The following is a 21,216-nucleotide window of genomic DNA, read 5'->3' on the forward strand; positions in this document are numbered from 1 at the left end:
TACCTAGTTTATTCGAGGCAGACTTAGCTATTTGTGTGATGTGTGGATTCCAGGATAAATGTGATGTTAGGGTAATACCTAGTAGGTTTATTGAATCACATGGTGTAATTGTGGAGCTTTCAAAGGAGATTGGAGAGTTGAGAGGGGTTTTAGAGAGAGATTGGAAGAAATTGAGTTTTAGAAACATTAAACTCAATCTGATTACATTTGCTCCACTGGGAAATCTTGTCCAAATCCAAATTTAAAAGGATGGCTGTGATGAAACGAGATGCAGATCGAGTGAGGGAAGATGGGGCAGATGGGAAAAACATGGAGGAATGTAATGTCGAGTCATCAGCATACGAGTGCATTTGGTTATTTGTAGAAGAAAGAAGGTCATTGATAAAAAGGAGGAAGAGTGTTGGAGACGGGACAGAACCCCGAGGAACACCGCTGTTGATACGGAAGGAGGGAGATGTTGAACCATCAATAATTACGGAGATAGAGCGGTCGGGGAGGAAGCTCGATTATTATGAGAGAGCAGAGTGAAGGAGGAAAGCTGAAAGAGGGAAGATTGAATATCAGACCCCGATGCCAAACTCTGTGAAAGGCTTTTGAGATATCAAGGCCTACAACAAAGGATTCCCCAAAGTCTCTCAGAGAAGAGGCCCAGACAATCCTTATGAAAGAAAGGATATCATAGGTAGATCTTGCCTTGCGAAAGCCGTATTGATGGTCAGATAGAAGACTGAGATTCAAGATGCTTGAGGAAATGGGAATTGAGAAGTCATTCAGAGACTTTGGAAAAAGTAGAAGTCAGAGCAATAGGACGGTACTTGGAAGGGTTTGAAGGATCACCATTCTTTAAAATAGGCTGTAATAAGGTATGTTTCCAAGAAAGAGGAAAAGTTTGGGTTTCTAAACAACAACGAAACAAATGAGCAAGCACAGGTGCAAGTTCTGAAGCAGGCCACTTCAAGACATGAGGAGGAATGCCATGTTGTCCGTATGCGTTGCTTGTGTCCAGAGAGAGGAGTACTTTTTTGACTGCATGACAAGAGACTATAGGGAGGGCATATCAGATTGGCATCAGAGGGAGATGGAATGTTGGAGTCATTCATCAATTAACAAGAAGATCATGTGACAATTGGGTCTCTGAGAGAAGCAAGATATTAGGAGAGGAACTTGCTCGATGATGTTCTACAGAGGAAAGATTTGGTGACAGACCACGAATGTTGGTGAAGTGATTTGAGAAAGAGTCACATTCATTCAAAAGGCAAGGGTCTTTGGAGGGACCGATACTGTTACTGCCTGAGCCCCCGCTCTCGTTGGCAGCAGGGACAGGCACGTCACCGGAGATTCTTCGCACCCCATAATGTCAGGATCTAGGGGGCATTAATTTTTTGGACTTTATCATATTTAATTGGAGGTTCCTGCGGAAATGAGAGGAAAGAGAAATAAAAGAGAGAGAGAGTGTGTAAAGGTGAGGAGTGAAAAGTGTCTGATGAAAAGTGCATAATGAAAAGTGCATGATGTTTGTTTGCAAGAAAGAGAGATTAATGCTCGCCCGGTAGCTATAGTTTGAGTGAGTTACCTGTAATAGTTGCCCGCACACGTGAAACGAAAAGCAGGGTTAAACGAAAACAGCACTCAGTAGAGAGCATACCTCCGCCTGGTTGGCCATAACACTCATTGGTGAAGAATGACTTAAAAAATTCAACTAGCTGGATCCGGGTCTTCACCAAAATTGAATCGATTCTTCCTTGTCACACACACAACCTGACCGACAAGTTTCCTCCAAATCCATCCATAACTTTTTGAGATATCCTGCTATGTATCGTTTTTGGCCCTATCTCTCAAAGGTGAAGAATCACTTTAAAAATTCAACTAGCTGGATCTGGATCTGAGTCTTCACCAAAATTGAATCGATTCTTTCTTGTCACACACACAACCGGTCCACCAAGTTTCGTCCAAATCCATCCATAACTTTTTGAGATATCCTGCTCTGTATCGTTTTTGGCCCGATCTCACAATGGTGAAGAATCACTTAAATTCTATCTAGTCGCCGGATCCGAATCCGGATTTTCACCAAAATCGAATCATTTCGTCCTTGTCACATACATCTCTGCCAAATTTAGTCCGAATCTGTCCACAACTTTTTGAGATATCCTGCTCTGTATCGTTTTTGGCCCCATCTCCCAATGTTGAAGAATCACTTAAATTCTATCTAGTCGCCGGATCCGAATCCGGATTTTCACCAAAATCGAATCATTTCGTCCTTGTCACATACATCTCTGCCAAATTTAGTCCGAATCTGTCCACAACTTTTTGAGATATTTTGTTCACAAACGGACAGACAAAAAAGAAAACATAATCTCCGTCCACCTTTGGTGGCGCAGGTAACAATTGGCCCTCTGTCTGTCTGTCTGTCTGTCTCTAAACATCACTTATGATTGATGAACAATTTGATTTAGATTGAATGTTATATTTTGAAAACCTGCAGTTTTAGCAGTACTTTGGGGCTGAATTTGTCCCGATCACATATGTGCACAGAGGTGTGAGATATATCTTTATCCACCTGTCACGCAGTGAAACAAAATTGAAAATCATGTCAAATAAGGTGGTGTAAACGATTCTGCAGCAACAGGGGTAAATGTCCGAATTTTATTTCTCTACAATCTCTAAAATCTTTCATTTGTTTCAAGTGAACCATATACTTGAACAGTATATAAAGCTCTTTCTAACCGCTGATTCACTCACTCACTGACATCAATATTTTTAGTACCTTCAAGGTGGGCAAGAAAGCTGCATACTGATGCAACTCGTGGCCAATATCCCAGGAAAAATCACAATAGCATTGGAAATAATTGTCTGTAAACAAAAATATCCCCCAAAATAAAGTCTGCCAGTGCAGCCTCTGTCTGGTCACTGCAGGTCACGTGACCCAATACAATGGAGTTTATCCTGGAACTGGTTGCTGCACAATGGTAACAAGCACTTCTTCTGCCTCTTATTTCACAACTTTTGCTGTATTGACAGTAAAAATTACTATAGCTCTAAAGTTTTAAGTAAAGAGTCCATTGTAATAAATGTACATGTTTGGTGTGTTTGCTCCTTAGGCAGTTGTGTTCCCATGGCCTGGCCACCACCAAGTTGATTGACAGTCGTGGTCCCACCCACCTCTTAAAGTTATGAAACTTTAAGAGTTTCAAAAAAGTTTCTTCAAAAAAACTTCAAAAAACGTTTTTCCGAAAAAATAAAAAAAGTTTTGTTTTGGGGGATTTTTAATAAATCGCTCTATAGTGTCGAAGCCTTTTTTGATTAATGACAGTTATATACAAGTACACAATCGCATGAATAAATACAAAATAATCACCAGACATTTGAACACAAATAATCAAACAATTCCGGAAGCGGTCGAAGGTGGTGGTAAGGCTTCTTCTTCTTCCTGAACGGCATCATACTTAACTCAGAAACGTGATGAATGGCACATTCACCAGAATATATTCAACAAAAAGGTAAAATGATGATTTGACATTTGTGATGCATTCTGCTTTGGATGTAATTGCTTTTCCCATTATATTTGCCCTCATTTCAAATATGTTAATGTTTCTTTTTCGCTTGAGCAAAGCTGGGCACTCCAGCTATAAACGCTTATGTACTTTACTCGGGGCACAAATACAAATACAACTTTGTCTGGGGGGTAACATAGGCTATGTGGCTGCGGCCTCATATGGGGGACCGGGAGATGGGTGTAAATTCTCTATGTAAATGTGTACCATGTAGCGCCACCTGGTGATGATGGCAAAGGGTATTACAATTTCCTTTTTTTACCTGGGCAACACTGAGGTTATGAAGCACTCTGCACGGTTAAATTTTCTTCCTTTCCTTCCCCCCCTTCCCCAAAATGGAGGTGCCTGTCAAAGCCACCCCCTCCCCCACCCCCAAAAAAGATGTATATGTAGTATATCTTTCCCCTCGCCTCTCTCTCCCCTCCCCCTTCCGCTCCCCCTGCCCACTCCCTTCCTCACCCCTCCCTCTCCTGCTTCCTTCCCCCCCCCCTCTCCTGCTTCCTTCCCCCCCCCCCCCCCCCCCACAACGCCAGATACTCCTGCTAGTTATATATATATATATATACATATATGAATTTGTGTAATTGTTTTAATAAGTCGATGCTGTTTCCTCTGTCAGCATTTCCATGGTTCGGTTTGGATATTGGAGGTACGCTTGTGAAGCTTGCTTATTTCGAACCCAAGGACATCACGGCTGAGGAGGAAGAAGAAGAAGTCGAAAGCCTACGGAGCATTCGTCACTATCTCATATCTAACGTAGCTTATGGTAGCACTGGGGTGCGTGATGTGCACCTGGAGATGCGAGACTTGTGTCTCAGTGGTCGTCTTGGCACACTGCATTGTATTCGTTTTCCAACAGCGGACATGCCACGTTTTCTGGCCATGGGACGTGACAAGCGCTTCAGCAGCCTGCACACGGCTCTGTGTGCTACGGGTGGGGGAGCTTACAAGTTTGAGCAGGACTTCCGCCAGGTATGTTTCTGACTTCTGTATTTTGTGTTTATGACCTGGGTTCTTCTTTTAGTTCCCATCTGTGCACTTCGCTCATGTTGTGACGATCCCAGGATTAAAACTCATGCACACTACATTGATCTCTGCCATTGTGCCCTTGTCCTATATTGGGGGTATGTACAAGCTCGTATATCGACCTCGGGTCACTGTTGTGTTTTTTTTAAAATTGTACAACCACGATCTGTAGACTTTATAAATATGGGGTAGTCATCAATCTTTTTTTATTTTTGTATATAAGATCGAGGCTCGTGTAAGAGCTAACATTGATCACAAAAAGACAAACTGACATATAAAACATATGATAAAGGGAGTGGGACACAAGATGGAGAGCAGGGACATCGGGAGATCTGTGGGAGGGAGAGGGCTTGGGGGGGGGCATGGGAAGTGGGGGGGGGGGGGGGGTTGGGAGAGGTTAAAAAAAACACATGGACACTGCTCGGACTTCCAGGAAAGAACTCGGTATTTCCAAAAAGTGGATCTGGGGTGAATTAACGGGGGTAGAAAAGATCAAGGTTTTGGATGGGGCAAGATAAGAGATGGTGATGATATTGATGATGAAGAGATATTTTAAAAAAACAAAAAAAAAACCACCTTTAGAGGCCATTTTTCCCCGCAAGCGGGGGTTGGCCTTTTTCGGGAACCGTGGTTGTTGTTGTTTTTCGGTCCCCTTTTTGAAGCAATGTTTTACGGCCGGATGCCCTTCCTGACGCCAACCCTTTTTGCCGCCTTTAACGACAAGCAGGGAATTACCAGTGAACTGGTACTCAATTTGCCGACCTCGGAAGGATGACAGGCTGAGTCAACCCCCCTGGCGTTAATTCAGCGATTGACCGGGATTCGAACCCAGGATCCTGGGATCCTAAGCCGGCACCCTAGCCGCTAGCCCAACACCAGGGTTTTGGTGATGAAGAGATATTTTGAATTTTTGGTGATATTTTGGTGATATGATGAAGAGATATTGATGAATCATAATAAATTCTGATGAAGATAATGGCTCCCTGTTAGATAGAGGCTCAAGTCAAGTATTTACTTTTATTGCTGAAACTGTCCGCACTTTAATTTTGAGACTTGAAAAAAGTTACAATTCTAATATGTTGTATAGCTTGTTTTTTCGACTCTTGGTTCAGCTTCCCATGTAGTGAGAGCAGAAAAGAGCATTTAAAGCGAAAGAATGTACATTGGGGTTTAAAGGGCATTGTATAAAAGTTTGTTTAATCTGCGATTAGATTAGAGGACAATGTGCAAGTAGCGTGCAAGGTAAGCAAAGAGTTGCGCAAGTTCAATTGATGTGAATAATAAGTAGAATTTGACGTGAATAGGTCAATGTATCCAATCGATTTTAAACCAATTTAAAACCACGCACAAAATGTTGGTTTCACATTTCTATAAAAGTAATTGGCGAAACTATGAATAAATACATCCCCTTTGTTAATTTGTCCAATTTGAATAAATAAATAAAAAAGAAGGAATTGTACCCAAGAGGATTCCATTAGGCCCATCAAAGCGTGTACTATTGTTACCAACTTGTGGTTGTTTGTCCGTGCTCTTTCCTTGTTAAATGTTGAGCGTCAAGCAATGAAGCAGCACGTTCCATTTTAAGTCATCTCATCTCGATTGTCGAAGAGATTAACTTACAAGATGGGTCGTGATGTCCGGATGTCTGTCCATCCGTTAACGTTTTGCTCCTTTTAATACTCCTCATCACCTGCCTGATTGTCCTGAAACTTGACACGTGCATACAAAACAGTATCCCACACAATTGCTCGGCCTTTTATTTTTCGATTTAGGATCATGGGGGGCTCCTAACGGGGAGGGGAGGGGGATTGGTAGGGGTTTAACCCCCAAACTTCGAATCCGTACTCCCTTATTTGCCATCCGATTGCCCTGAAATCCGATACAGCCCTTCCACTCTGTTCAATCCCTGCACAACGATGGCCCCCACAATCACTCAGCCTTTGATTTTTCGATTTAGGATCATGGGGGGCTCCTAACGGGGAGGGGAGGGGGATTGGTAGGAGTTTAACCCCCAAACTTCGAATCCATACTCCCTTATTTGCCATCCGATTGCCCTGAAATCCGATACAGCCCTTCCACTCTGTTCAATCCCTGCACAACGATGGCCCCCACAATCACTCAGCCTTTGATTTTTCGATTTAGGATCATGGGGGGCTCCTAACGGGAAGGGGAGGGGGATTGGGAGGGGTTTAACCCCCAAACTTCGAATCCGTACTCCCTTATTTGCCATCCGATTGCCCTGAAATCCGATACAGCCTTTCCACTCTGTTCAATCCCTGCACAACTCTGCACTCCGCACAACGATGGCCCCCACAATCACTCAGCCTTTGATTTTTTGGATTTTGGATCACGGGGGCTCCCAGGAGGGGTTATCCCCTGAAACTTCAGATCCCTACTTGTCTCTTATTTACCAACCGATTACTCTGAACCCTGATACAGCCTTTCTATTCAATGGTCTACAGTATCACTCGGTCTTAGATTTTTCGATTTTGGATCAGGGAGCTCCCATGGGGTAGGGTGTTCCCCCAAATCAACAGAGGTCTGAACTACAACATCAACAGATGACTGTGAGCTCACTCAGGGGGAAGGGAGGGGGGGGGGGGGGGGGGTGGAGGGGTGAGCTATTTTTAGTCTTTGGTATGACTCGACGGGATTCGAACCACCGAGCTCCCACACTCGGAGCAGACGCTCTCACCATTATAACACTGAGACCGGTACACGACAATGATTACATAAAGACAGGAACACCATGACCTGATACACGTCAGTTTGTTATGTGGCCGCTTGTTAAAGGGCTATAATTTGCATCCATACATTGTGGACGGAAAACAAAGCCTTAGCCCTCACGTGTGCAAATTATACGCAAGATTATAATCTCTCCCCCATCCCCACTCCACATTTATTACCGCCGCAGCCGAAGGAGCTGGAGGAATTATGTTTTCGGGTTATGTGTGCATGTGTGATTAGCAGATTTTCTTTACTACGATAACTTGTGAACCGCTGAAGGGATTTTGACCATACTTGGCATCGCTATGAACTGATTAAATGTTGGGTTGAAAAGTACAAAAGCTTAAGGTCACATTCCCTTTAAATGAAAATCTGTGTTACTGCAATAATTTATGAGCCTCTCTCTCTCTCTCTCTCTCTCTCTCTCTCTCTCTCTCTCTCACTCTCACTCTCACGATCTTTAATTACCTCAAACCACTGTTCACATATTGTGATAAAACTGGGTGGTTGATATGGTCAGGTGACAAGAAGAAGCCGATTATATTTTGTTTCAGGCCCGGATGCAGATCCGGCCTATCAGTGGGATACAAAACATAAACTGTTCAGCATGGTAGAGTTATGCGCCCTGCCGAGTGCCGTCCTCGTTGCTTTAATAAGTATTACTATATATAATTTTGTGTGCTCCTTCTGTGGCCATCATGCTTTATTCTAAAAAAAAAAAATTTTTGTTGTCACAATAACTGGTGAACCACAGATGAGATTTCAAATAAACTTGCACAAGTATGGTTTGGTATACAAAGATGAACTGATTGGACTTTGGGTTCAACAGGTCAAAGGTTATGTGTCCTTTGAATTTTTTTTTGCGGTTTATAGCTCGAGTTGCAAGCGCCTTTGATATCAAACGTATCAGTGGGTTGACATCTGATGTGGGTGGAGGCATATTCATTTATGCATTTGCATCAAAATCGACTTTCTAGTAACTATTATTTACATCTGTGGTTCCCAACCTGGAGGCCATGGTGTATTTCTCGGGGGGCCATGGGGTAATTTGAACCATACTAAAAATTAAATATTGTTTTGGTTTTTTGGGGATATTGTTTTGACTTTGATATTGTTTTGTTTTTTTCCTATTGCAGATTTGACGTTATGGCTTCTGGGAGTAAAAAAAGAAAGTATCTTGACGAATACATAAAGCTTGGATTCACGTCCATTACCGTGTCTGGCCAAGAGAAACCACAATGTGTGCTGTGTCACAAGGTTTTGATTACTGAATCCATGAGGCCATCCAAGTTGAAGTTGCACCTCAAGACGAATCACGCACAACATGCAAAGCAGGATCCCGAATTTTTCAAGCGGCATGAAAGAAATTTAAAGCGACAGACGTTGGATGAGGGAGGAGCTTTTCAACAACAAAATGTAGCAACTGTCCAGGCTTCTTATGAAGTTTTTCTTGAAATTGCAAAGAAGAAAAAACCCCACTCGATTGGGGAGACACTCATCAAGCCTTGTACCCTCCTCATTGTCGAATGGGTTCTCGGCAAGGCAGAGGCTCGCAAAGTGGAACAGGTGTCTTTATCGAATAACACAGTGCAGCGTCGTATCCGTGACATGTCAGAAGATGTGAAACAACAGATCATCAATGAGATTAAGGCGGCGCCTTTCGGCTTGTTTTCTTTTCAACTTGATGAATCGACCGATGTTAGTTCCTGCTCCCAGCTACTGGCATTCGTTCGCTATGTCAAGGGAGATGATATCGAGGAAGAATTCTTGTTCTGCAGTGCCCTGGAAACAATGACAAAAGCTAACGACGTCATGGAAAAAATGAAGTTGTTCTTCAATGCGGGAGGAATTCAGTGGGAGAATGTATGCGGTGTCTGTACTGACGGTGCTCCTGCCATGCTTGTGAACTTTGTTTTTTCCAACTGGCACAGGAAAGTGAACACAGGAAACATTGCTATGTTCGAAATAATGTCTGAATTGCAAGACAGCATGGGAAAAGAGCTTGATCCCGTACTGAAAAATGACATTCTTGAGCATCTGCAGTCACTGGAGCTAGAATTTCATAAGTATTTTCCTGATTTAGATGACAATGAGGCAAAAATTGTGAGGAAGCCTTTTTCCATCAACCTTTGCGTGGAGAGCATGCCGGAGGCAATACAAGATGAATTCCTGGATATCCGAAACGATTCATTTGCCAAAGACACATTCGAAGAGAAGAGCTTGACGGAGTTTTGGATAGGAATGGGTCGCTACCCTAATATCAGCCAGATAGCTATCCGGGTGCTTCTGCCATTCTCGTCTACCTATCTCTGTGAAGCGGGGTTTTCCACGCTGTTGAATATCAAATCGAAACAGCGTAATCGGCTCCACGTGGAAGATGACCTCCGCTGTGCCCTGACTGTGATTCAACCACGGATACCCCAATTGGTAGCTAAAATGCAATTACAGCCATCCCACTGAGTTTTTAATTCACTTTTACGGCGCATGCACCGCGTCCCTAGTTTTGATTACCTGAGTTGTTGTCGAATTGAGTTTCTTTTTGTGAGATTATAACACACTGCGTTAAATACAGACGCAACAGAGGTTTTTAGTTTTCACATATTCTTGACTTGGAACCTTTTCATACTGTTTTCTTGTGTGACAGTTCTATTTTATGCTGCCCATAGTGTTGCTACTAATAATATTAAAATCTCATATCAAACATGCATCATTTGAGCGACGTTGCTTTGTTTGCTTCTTCCAAAAACGATGTAGTTGGGAGCCAGTAAGGAACAGAAAAAAACGATGGAACTAAATGTTCATGTTGGCTACTTGGAATTCCTCATTTTCTGTGTAATAATTTACCAATTCTCATACTAACAAAATAGCCAATTAAAGGAAAAAAACACCTCTCAGAATGTATCACAGAGCATCTAGAAATCAAAATTATTCTGGGGGGCATTCCTCCAGACCCCCCTAGCCTGCTTACATGCACTCCACAGCTTGACCCTCGCGAAAGGGAGGGGGGTGCTGGGGATGTGCTCTGGGAGCCAAAGGGGCCATAACACAAAAAAGGTTGGGAACCCCTGATTTACATCAATTGAACTTGTATGGGTACTGGTCCCCAAGGTTAGATTTTGACCCTATAACTGCACATTAAAGAGGTTTGATTGACCTTTTTTACAGATCGTAGTCAGGATTTGTTTTGTACTTATTTTTTCCTATAAGATTGTGGAAAATATTTTGTTTGTAAATTATTTGGACAATGATTATTTTGCGACGAATATAACAAATATTCAGAACATGTCCTTGAACTCGGTATTGCTCAGACAAGGATATTTGATCCCTGTGATTGGCTTGCACTTTGACTGCTTCTATTCACGAATGTGACTGCATAGTGCATGCAATGGCCTTTTGCACCAAGAGGCATAAATTGTTTGGTGATTTTGATTTTCCCATGCAGGTGGCTGACCTCAAGCTCAAAAAAGTCGATGAGCTGGATTGTCTTGTCCGCGGCTTGCTCTACATCGAGTCTGTTGGTTTGAACGGTGCCGCTGAGTGCTACTACTTTGCGGATGCTTCAGACCCAGAGTGTTGTCATAAGGAGCCTTGCAACCTCAGTGACCCGTACCCCCTGCTTCTGGTCAACATCGGATCAGGGGTCAGCATCCTGGCAGTCTACTCTCCAGACAACTATAAGAGGGTCACTGGAACCAGGTCAATTATTCTTCGGCTGTTTCATTTGAACCTCGTCACTGTATCCGACTCAAAATTGGCAAAACACCAGATTATCAAAATTGACTTTCTTAACGTTGATGGTGATCAATAATTTATTTCATTAATGATAGTTGTACTTGTCATGCCTCCACTGACGAAGTTGCCGTTATAGGTTTTCGTTACCGTGATAACTTAAGAATAGCTGAAGGGACCTAAATCAAACTTAGTACAAGGATGTATAATGATGCAAAGATTAATGGATTAGATTATGGGGTCAATAGGTCAAAGGTCAAGGTCCTGTTAGATTTCAAAAATTCTGTTACCGAGCTAACTTGTGAACCAGTGATGGGATTTTGACCGAACTTGGTGTAAATATATATTACTAGCATGGGCCCACGGAACAGATTTTTGTCAAAAACTCTCCCTTTTTGGGCGGTGTATAGGCAACGAAGTGCTGTCTCGAATGCACCCGGAGGTTTATGTTTAGCAATGTAAAGGTAGGGCATGGCAATTGTGAATATGACAGGTTTGAAGGTGTGTTTGGCCCGAACTGCATGAAAATCAAAATGTCTGGGTGTGGATTCAACCTTCCTATTAATGATGTCCTTGTGGGTGGAGTCAAGTCAGCTGGTCAACCAATGGGTGGAAAGAAAGTAACCGACGGACAGAAAACTGCCCCTACTTTAATATATATTATGATTTAAAGATGAACTGAGTAGATTTTGGCATCAAAGGTTAGAGGTCATGCCAGGTAAAAATGCGATACTTGAGAACAGCCTGAAGGATTTAAATCAAATTTGGTACAAGTATGTATAATTATGTCATAATGTGGGCAGAAGCATTTAGGTTGACGTCAAGATGTTGAAGAGTGCCGTTCTAGTTCTTATATGCTACAGATATTGTCACTCAAAGAGGAAGCAGATAAAATAGCATAGCATGTAAAGTGGGGTGCAGACTGGCAAACAAAAGTTGGTGACAGCAAAATTGGAGATAGAACAGATCAGAGGTGTGCATGGGGCTTGATGCAAGATACCAGTGGTCCGCTACTTTGAAGGATTTGACGTAAGAGTGCAACTGGAAGTTGAAGAGAAGCAATTTTTATTGACAGAAAGTGAGACAAAGTATTGGAGATTCGTGGAAAGCGTTTCATTTGACACATACTATCGCTGCTTCAAGAGTGCTCTCTCTCAGTCCTCCAATGATCTCTCGGTCCTCCAGGGAGGGACCAGAAGGGGTGTGAGAGGGAAGCACAACAAAAGTAGGGAACAGGGACATCAGGATATCTGTGGAAGAGAGATGGCTGGGTACATGTGATAAACCAGATGGACATTGCAGAGGATTTCAGGAAAGAAAACAGGGAATTTGAAGGAGGTGGATTTGGGGTGTATTAACGGGAGTAGAAAAGATCAAGGTTTTGGATGGGGAAAGATAAGAGATGGTGGTGTACAGCTGTTTTGAAGACCTGGAGGGAGGAGTGGGATTGAAGGGAGTGGGGGAGTTTGTTCCAGAGGCGGGAGAAATGAAAGCGTGAAGGTGAGCAGAGAGTCTTGATTTGGGCAATTTCACCAGAAGAGGGTTGCTGGCAGATCTTGTGCATCCTGCAGAAATATTTGCGGGACAGAGCACAGACAGGGTGGGGGGGTGGAGGAGAGGATGGCTAGGCCGTGGAGGAGTCGGTAGAAGATAGAAAGACCACCAACCTGCCTGCGGTGGGGGAGTGAAACCATATTTAATGCATCCCCCAATGTTGATTACATATACAAAGTTTAATTTAGAATTTTTTTTTATAAATGTGCCTATATAATTAGTCCAGGCAGCTTGTGGGTATACGTAAAACAAATTGCAATAGTTTTCAAACCTGTTTTTACTAATTCCTGAGGCATCTTGGAATATCATTTTCAAAATCTATTTCGTGGAACATATATTTTAAGGGGACTGTCTATCCCTACCCCCTTAAATGACATAAATACAATAAAGAATGGGACAAAATATTAGAGGGTTGTCTAATAGCTGAAAATACTTTTTAAAATATCATTGACATGTCGTATAATCACTCTAAAATTTGTGTATTCAATAGTTTTCTTGTATATGGGTTTTAAGGAGGGGCTTTACCCATTTTTAAAGTAATTTATTGTATCAACAAAACCTAAAATGTTTTAAATGCAATGCTAATTATAAGCATTTTTTTCTGTTTCAGCATGCATCACTCCCAAGAAGATCAAGATATAGAATAGCAAGATGAATGACTGCGTATGTTGACAAAAGCCATTGTCAAATGGACAACCAACTGTTGCATTGACGCAAGAGGGTTGTGATGGTATCCTGAAGGCCAGTGAAACTCGAGGCAGTGATATAACTGTTGCTCTTGGCCAGGTTGTACATGTGAAGTGCAGAAGTGACTTTACCAACTCCAGGTCGATCCGGTGTCACATCAAACGAAAACTTCCTGGTGAACAGGAACAACATCTGCAGCATAAACTTAGATCAGAGGAATCCACTTTCCGCAAAAGATTCACAAAAGCTGAGTAGCAGGGTGTCTTGTAAATAATGATGATGAACAGGTGACGATCACAAAGTAGGACATCTGATAAATTGATCAGACAAGGGACACCATCCCCACTGCTGAAGATCTATCAATAAAAACAGCACTGGAGTTCTTGCCATCTCCGCAGCAGTTCTTGACAATTCTATTCTGTGGAGAAGATGCAAGTAGCAAAATTGCTTCAATAGGCCAAGCAATCTGGCAGGCAGAACGCCCTCGTATCTTATTGGCCCCATCTTGTTTCTGTTGGACGGATAAAAATGCATCACTTCTTGTCAGAGAGAGATCGCCTTAGTTAGCCAGTTAAGAGGAAGCATCGTTCATTTTTTCAGGAAAGCACCAAATTTGGCACAGATGTAGTATGGACCTATACAATTGTTTTCCTGAGGGGCACCCAAAAATTCAGAACCCCTGGTGGCCGCCATATTGAATTTCAACATGACCGCCCTCTGTGACCTATTTCCCTCAATAACTTCTATACTATGAGCGATAACACCACAGTTCCAGTGTCTTACCCCATGTTTTCATGGTCTCTGAATCCAATGGGATCAATTGCATAAAGATTGGCATCCATCATCTTTAATTTCAAGATGGCCACCATGGTGTTTCCATTTTCCTTGAATCTCTCATAGTATTTTAGGTAAAATTTCAATTCCAAGTGATACACATTGTTTTATTGGTCTCTGATAACAATGGAATGGTATTAATTAATCAAAGTTACATGGGGTAAGACACTGGAACTCCCCTCAGGAAAACAATTGTATAGGTCCATACTACATCTAGCACCAAATGTAATGTTTCGATACTATAGTATGCCATGTAAGACGTGTCTGCCACAGCATTTGATTGCCATTATTTAATTAGTTTATCTAATCACAATCTAATCTATATAATAATAGCGTAAGGACTCGACTTTGTTATCCCTTTTACGCCGCACCCAGTGACCCGATGCCCACGGCACGAATGGATTTACGATCTACGAACCGCGCTCTTTGTTTATCACGTACAACCATACTCGAAAAATCTGAATTAGCCGACGTTGGGGCCCAAAAGCATCCGATTAACTGCCGATACGACGCCATCTTACGACGCCATCGTATTGGCGTCTGCTGGGCGAAGGCGAAGCAAGCCGTCCGCTGATTGGACAGGCGAAGGCGAAAGCAAGCCGTCCACTGAGTGGACAATCCAGAGCATGCATTTGTGCCGGTGTCTGCGATCGTTGTTCATATACGCACTCTTCATTCTCATCTTTCTTCCTAACTCTTACTCGGACAAGCAAATCCCCCATGCCATCCATAATGGTACACTCTATCCATACACCACATCCTCCCTTCCGTGGATGTTCCACGGGTTTCGGCTAGTCAATAATAATAATACTTTATCTGTGTAATACATGTCCATTATGTCACTTTTATTTTATGTATGAATTATATATATTTTTCAAGTCCTATTTCTTTCTTTCAGATTGAGAAAATGTCCAAGAAGTTCACCCTGGTTCAACCTCGCCCTAGTGGGAGCCATGATGATCCACCAGACATCCCATCAACTGACTGGAGTCTATGTGTCCTTTGTCAAGAGACGACATCAGAATCGCTTCAACAGCCAAAGAGGGGCACACGCTTGGATGCTGATGTGAGCTACAAGTTGTTGGATGGTCAGCTGAAGTTAGCACAGGAAAAGGGCTACGATCCATTCAAGATCGACCTCGATCGCATTGATGACTGCAATGGCAGTGAAATGACATTGATATCGAACACTGCATCATGGCATAAGTCCTGCAGAAGTAAACTTTCTGTCTCCAAAATTGATAGGTATGCCTCTGCCAAGAAGCGGACATTAGATGGATCAGAAGCACAGCAGGGAGGTAGTCCAGTGAAAACACGTCGTCTCATCAATCTGTCGCACATTAGTGAGCAATCAGAACCAACTTGTTTCTTTTGTGATGGACTGGGTGGAGATGCTGGACTCCATAGGGCTTCCACATTTGGTTTAGACGAAAATGTCCGACGCTATGCTGTAATGCTGAAAGTCTCTCTGCTACCAGCCAATAACTAACCCAAAAGATGTAATTGATGTTTGCGGTAGTAGAGGTTGATGTTCATGGTGGTGCTAGCTTTTGTATTTGAATACCTGATACTCCCATGGTATATAAAAACTAATTTTAAATCATTTGACAAACTTCTGGTATTTTTCACTTTCGCCAGATTAGAATTGTGAAATTTAAGGGGGTATGGTCAAACCGCCCTCTTAAAATATGTATCGACTAAGTAGATGTTGGTAGATTTTGAAAAAGATATTACTAGATGCCTAAGGAATCAGAAAAAAAAATAGATTTGGAAACGATTGAAGTTTGTTTCAGGTTACCCCCATGATTCAGCACAGGCTGCCTGGACTAAATTGCATGTTTTGGTATTTGACATTTTGACCTCACCACAGGGGGCTGGGCCAAGAATGACACGGCTCTTGCACCTTCTTGTCATGCGGTGATCATAACTACTAAGTATGGTGAATTTCTGCGAGAGACTAAAGGAGAAAATAATTGTTACCATAATTGACCATGCTGCATCACATAAGGGTATAGAGTCTATGTCCGCTTGCTGCAGTGCTGAATCAGCACCAACTCTTGTGTTCTTTCTCGTACTCAGAGGAGCATTTCCCTGCTGTACAACGCTCCGCAATGCTTGTATTTGTCTGTCAGATTGAACCTCCTGCCACATGTTCTCTCTTTTGTTTCACATGGAGTTTTTGTGCGCACTGTCGGGGCTGAGTTTCACTTAATGTCCTTGCTGTGCGTGATGTATACAGTCTCGGGGGAGGTACGTTCCTCGGCTTGTGTTGCTTACTTACTGGCTGTGACTCATTCGAAGAGGCTCTGCGACTCGCAGAGCATGGAGACAGCACTCGTGTGGACAAATTGGTCCGGGATATTTACGGAGGTGACTACGAGAGGTTTGGCCTGCCGGGATCCACGGTTGCATCCAGGTGTGTTTGCTTGCCTGGCAGTCTTAAACACTACTTAATTACCTCTGCCATCTTTGATGAGGTGAGGTTATGTTTTCACCTTTGTCTGTTTGTATGTTTGTGTGCAGGATATTTCAAAAAGTTGTGAACGAATTTGAACGAAACTTTCTAGACAGGTTGTGTGTGTGACAAGGACAAATTGATTCAATTTTGGTGAAGATGCGAATCTGGATACTAGAATTTTTAAAATTTTCATCAGTGATTCTTGACCATTGAGAAATGCGGCCAAAAACTATACTTAGCAGGATATCTCAAAAAGTTATGGACAGATTCAGACAAACTTGATGGATGAGTTGGGTAGTTGACAAGAACAAGCCGATTAGATTTTGGTTGAGGTGCGGATACCGATGCGGCCTATCAACAACAACAACAGGCATTTTTTTAAAGGCCATTTTCCCTGATCGAGCAGGGGTTAGCCTTGTGGGCCCCATGACAATCTTCTCCATTTTGCCCTATTTTCTACATCTACCCTTGTTAACCCCCTTGCCCAGATTTCTTCTTCCACCACCTTTAGCCAAGTCTTTGTTGGTCTTCCCCATCTTCTACTTCCTTCTACATTAATTTCCATCACTCTTCTCAATCAGTCACTTTCATCCTTCCTCAACACATGACCAAACCAGCTCAACCTGCTGCTCTTCACAGCATCCATCACAAGCTCTATTCCCATCATCTTTCGCAATTCATCATTTGTCTTCCTCTCTCTCTCAACGACACTCAGCACATCCACCGAACCATTCGCATTTCCACCCTTTCCAGCCATCGTTGCTGCTCTACGTTCATTACCCATGTCTTGCTCCCATAAATCATAACACTTCTCACACATGCAGCATACACCTTACCCTTCAGCTTCAACGACACTCCCATCCTCGTCAGCACGCCACTCAGTTCCCGAAACTTCTTCCATGCACATCTCATTCCAGCAACCGTTGCCGAGTCTGATCCACCTTCTCCATTCAGCATGCCTAACTTGTTTATCCTTCCACTTTCCTTCCACTTGTTTATCTTCTCCTTCAGTCCATCCATACTTTCTGCAATCAACACCAGATCATCTGCATACAACAACTCCCACGGCAAACCCTCCTTTACGTTCCGAGCCAGCACCTCCATCACAGCTACAAATAGTAGTGGACTTAGTACCGACCCCTGATGCACTCCCACATTCACCTCAAACTCACCACTGTTCCCGTCCTTCATCCTTACAGCTGTGCGCGCTCTCTCATACATTGCTATCACTACTCTGATCAACCATTCCTCCACTCCTAACTTCCTCAATGCCCATGTCACTACTTTGCGTGGAAACTTATCAAATGCTTTCTCCAGATCAACAAACCCAAGAAACAACTTCTTCCTCTTCTCCATGTACTTCTCCTGCAACTGCCTTGCAATAAAAAGCACTTCTGTCGTTCCTCTTCCTGGCATAAATCCAAACTGCAGTTCGTCGATCTTCACTTTCTTCCTTATCCTCCTCTCCAACACCCTTTCCAATACCTTAATTCCATGCTCCAATAACTTTATCGCTCGATACGAGCCACAGTCCAGAGAGTCACCTTTCCCCTTGTATAGAGGGACGAGGGTACTCAGTTCCCAATCCACTGGAATGCGGTCTTCTTTCACCACCAGATTACAGATCTCTGTCATTCTCTTAACACCCCAACTTCCCGCTGCCTTCAACGTATCTCCCACAACTCCCGTCGGCCCTCCCGCTTTTCTACCCTTCATTGCTTTTATCGCTTCCTCAACTTCCTGCTCAGGTATCTTCTCTGCCGGTCCTAAAACTGGGTTACTCTCGATGTTGCTGTCCCATTCATTCTCTGCATTCAACAGCATTTCCATATATCTCTTCCATCTTCTTTTAATTCCATCTGTGTCCACAACGATTTGTCCCACTTCATCCTTCAAGCAACTCACCCCCATCACATCACACCTCTCTTTCGCTATAAAAAATGAATGAATGAATGATCGTTTTAAGGCCATTTTCCCCGCTGGACCTGGGGTTAGCCTTGCGGGCCCCATGACAATCATGGTTCCCTGTTTGAGGCAATGTTTTTATGGCCGGATGCCCTTCCTGACGCCAACCCTTAGTCACCTCTTACGATGCGCAGGGATACCGTGTACCTATTCTAAATCGGGGTACACACTGGGATCATTCATCCCAGCAAGCTGGTACTCAATTTGCCGACCTCGGAAGGATGACAGGCTGAGTCAACCCCCCCCTGGCGTTAATTCAGCGATCGATCGGGATTCGAACCCAGGATCCTAGGATCCCAAGCCGGCACCCTAACCGCTAAGCCAACACCTGCTTTGCAATCCTGAATACGTTGTCTGACCGCTGTCTGACCCGCTTCCGAATCCAAGCGTTCTCCGAACATTTTCCTATATGCCTCCTGTGCCTTTGCTGCCTCTTTCTTTGCAGCCTTCTTGGTTGCCTTATAACTTTCATGCTCTACCTTTTCTGCCCCCGTACCCTTTTCCTTCTGCCACTCCTTGAACTTCTTCCTCTTCTCGTCAATCCTCTTTCCAACTTCATCATCCCACCGCCATGTTTCGAAGTGCCTTGGTGGTCCTTTTGTCCATCCACATACCTCACCAACGGCTCCCAACAGACTATCTTTCATTGACATCCAACCACTTTCAAGCTCAACCACATCATCCTCTACCCTACTCAGCCTCTCTTTTAATGCCTCCCTCACTGTCACCTCTTTCAACCTCCACACCTTCATTCTCGGTTGGTACTTCACCCACCGAGCTCTCCTCGCACCTTTCACCCTTATGTCGCAAACAACCAAGTGGTGCTGTGAAATAGCTTCCTCCCCCGGGATCACCTTTGTTTCCCGGAGGTGCCCTCTATCTCACCTTCGCACCATCAGGTAGTCAATTGTTGTCGTCGACCCACCTGATGTGTATGTAACAAGCTTATTATCCTCTTTCTGGAACTGAGTATTACAAATCAACAACATTAAAGATGTGGCCTATCGGTGGGATACAAAACGTAAACTGTTCAGCCTGGTGGAGGTATGTGCTCTACCGAGTGCCGTTCTAATTAACTCTGTGTTCTGTAACTTTTCTCAATTCTGCATATACCAACAATGTTGACTTTTTTGTATACTAAGGCGAGGCTCGTGTAAGAGCTAACACATAGAACATATAATAAAGGGAGCGGGAGACGAGAGCCGGAGAGAGAGGGAAGCACAACAACGGTAGAGAGCAGGGACATCAGGAGATATGTGGAAGGGGGAGGGCTGGGGCGGGGTTCACGGTATAAACAAATGGACACGACTCGGAATTTCAGGAACTTTCAGGACTTTGTTGCCTGATTTCCACCTTTTGAAAACGCTCTTTATTTCCCACCTCGCTGTCCATCTCTTTCTGGGATAATTTTACTTATGTGGCACGTGGTAATGCTGAATAGAGTGCAACTGCTGGTGATTCTGCCTGAACAAAGTGGTATAATGGTAAGAGCTTGTACAATGATTTATCATGGCGATGAACCGTACATCTGCTAGGTCACCGTTGACGGCCAGTTTGCGAGATAAATGTTTCGTTCATCGCGCGGTGAATGCTGAGCCTCCTTTGGATGGTTTTTATGGTGCTGTGTGTTTGACTCAACCATTGTGTCAAATGACAAGGTTCAAAACAACAGTATCGCTGATGAAACCTCATGCCGAATGCAAATGTTCAGCACTGTATGTTCTCACAATGTACATTTTTCTGCTTCTTTCTCACAAGTTGCTTAGTAACCCTACCTTAATAATTTCTATTTTAGGAGAGTTATCGTTGTGTTGAAGCGAGAGGTGTGTGCACTCACCTCTAAATTGTCTAGCCTGGATTCGAATCTTGGCCCAGCTATAAAATGTCATCCTGGGGTTTCACAGGCAGGGTGATTCGTCAGTGTGTGTGCGCCGTCCCTCGGATGGATGACAAATGGGCGTCCCATCTATTCCAGTTAGTTGGTGGACTTTAACGATCCCCAGTAAAGTAAGTTTCGCGTTTTCGCGTAAACGCGTTTTCGCGTAAACGCGTTTTCGCGTAAAGTTTCGCGTAAACGCGTAAACGCGTTTTCACGTAAAGTTTCGCGTAAAGTTTCGCGAAGCATGGACAAGTTATCGCCGGCACCCTGGCATAATTCCCGTCATCCTCGGTCAAACCTCAGGCGAGCTAGTTTATTACAGACTTCGGCAAAAGCGCTCTCTGATCGCCTCACAGGAAGCTGGGAATAAATGGGACCATTGGACAAGTGGTATTATAGTGTGTGTTGAGGAAAATGTACTTATCTCGCTTCATAATTACTTTAAAATAATAAATCAAGCTGTTTTATTTCGTCCTCTTTTTAATTTGGTCCCCGGGGTACGGAGAGGGCGGGAGAGAGGTAGCTGGACTCATAACGAGTCATTCCTCTCATAACGAGTCATTTTGTTCTTTTAGAAAATTCCACTTTCTCTCAGTCTGACAAACTGGTCTTGCATGTTTGGGGCTACATTAAGTGTGACCTTGTTTCACCGGTGCTTTGCAGCTTTGGTCACATGATGTGCAAGGAACGTAGGGCAGAGATAAGACCGGAGGATCTCGCACGAGCAACACTCATCTCGATCACCAACAACATCGGGTCCATCGCCAGGATGTGTGCTGTCAATGAGGTGTGGACATTTGCTGAAA

The 21,216-nt window shown here is 43.4% G+C and overlaps 1 protein-coding gene across 3 annotated transcripts in view; it reads left to right on the forward strand.

Annotated features, from left to right (window-relative positions):
* The window catches only part of LOC137438065 (pantothenate kinase 3), a 51,310-nt gene that overhangs the window by 1,511 nt on the left and 28,583 nt on the right, over window positions 1-21,216 (forward strand). For 2 of the 3 annotated variants that reach the window (XM_068132952.2, XM_068132953.2), the window contains exons 2-5: window positions 4,171-4,523; window positions 10,747-11,000; window positions 16,348-16,524; window positions 21,074-21,197. In XM_068132952.2, coding sequence (XP_067989053.1) covers window positions 4,171-4,523; window positions 10,747-11,000; window positions 16,348-16,524; window positions 21,074-21,197 — 908 coding nt within the window. The remainder of the gene's footprint in view (window positions 1-4,170; window positions 4,524-10,746; window positions 11,001-16,347; window positions 16,525-21,073; window positions 21,198-21,216) is intronic. The other variant, XM_068132954.2, reaches the window with a different exon arrangement.

This window comes from Myxine glutinosa, chromosome 12, assembly GCF_964187855.1.
Source record: "Myxine glutinosa chromosome 12, kmMyxGlut1.1, whole genome shotgun sequence".
Classification (NCBI taxonomy): Eukaryota; Metazoa; Chordata; class Myxini; order Myxiniformes; family Myxinidae; genus Myxine; species Myxine glutinosa.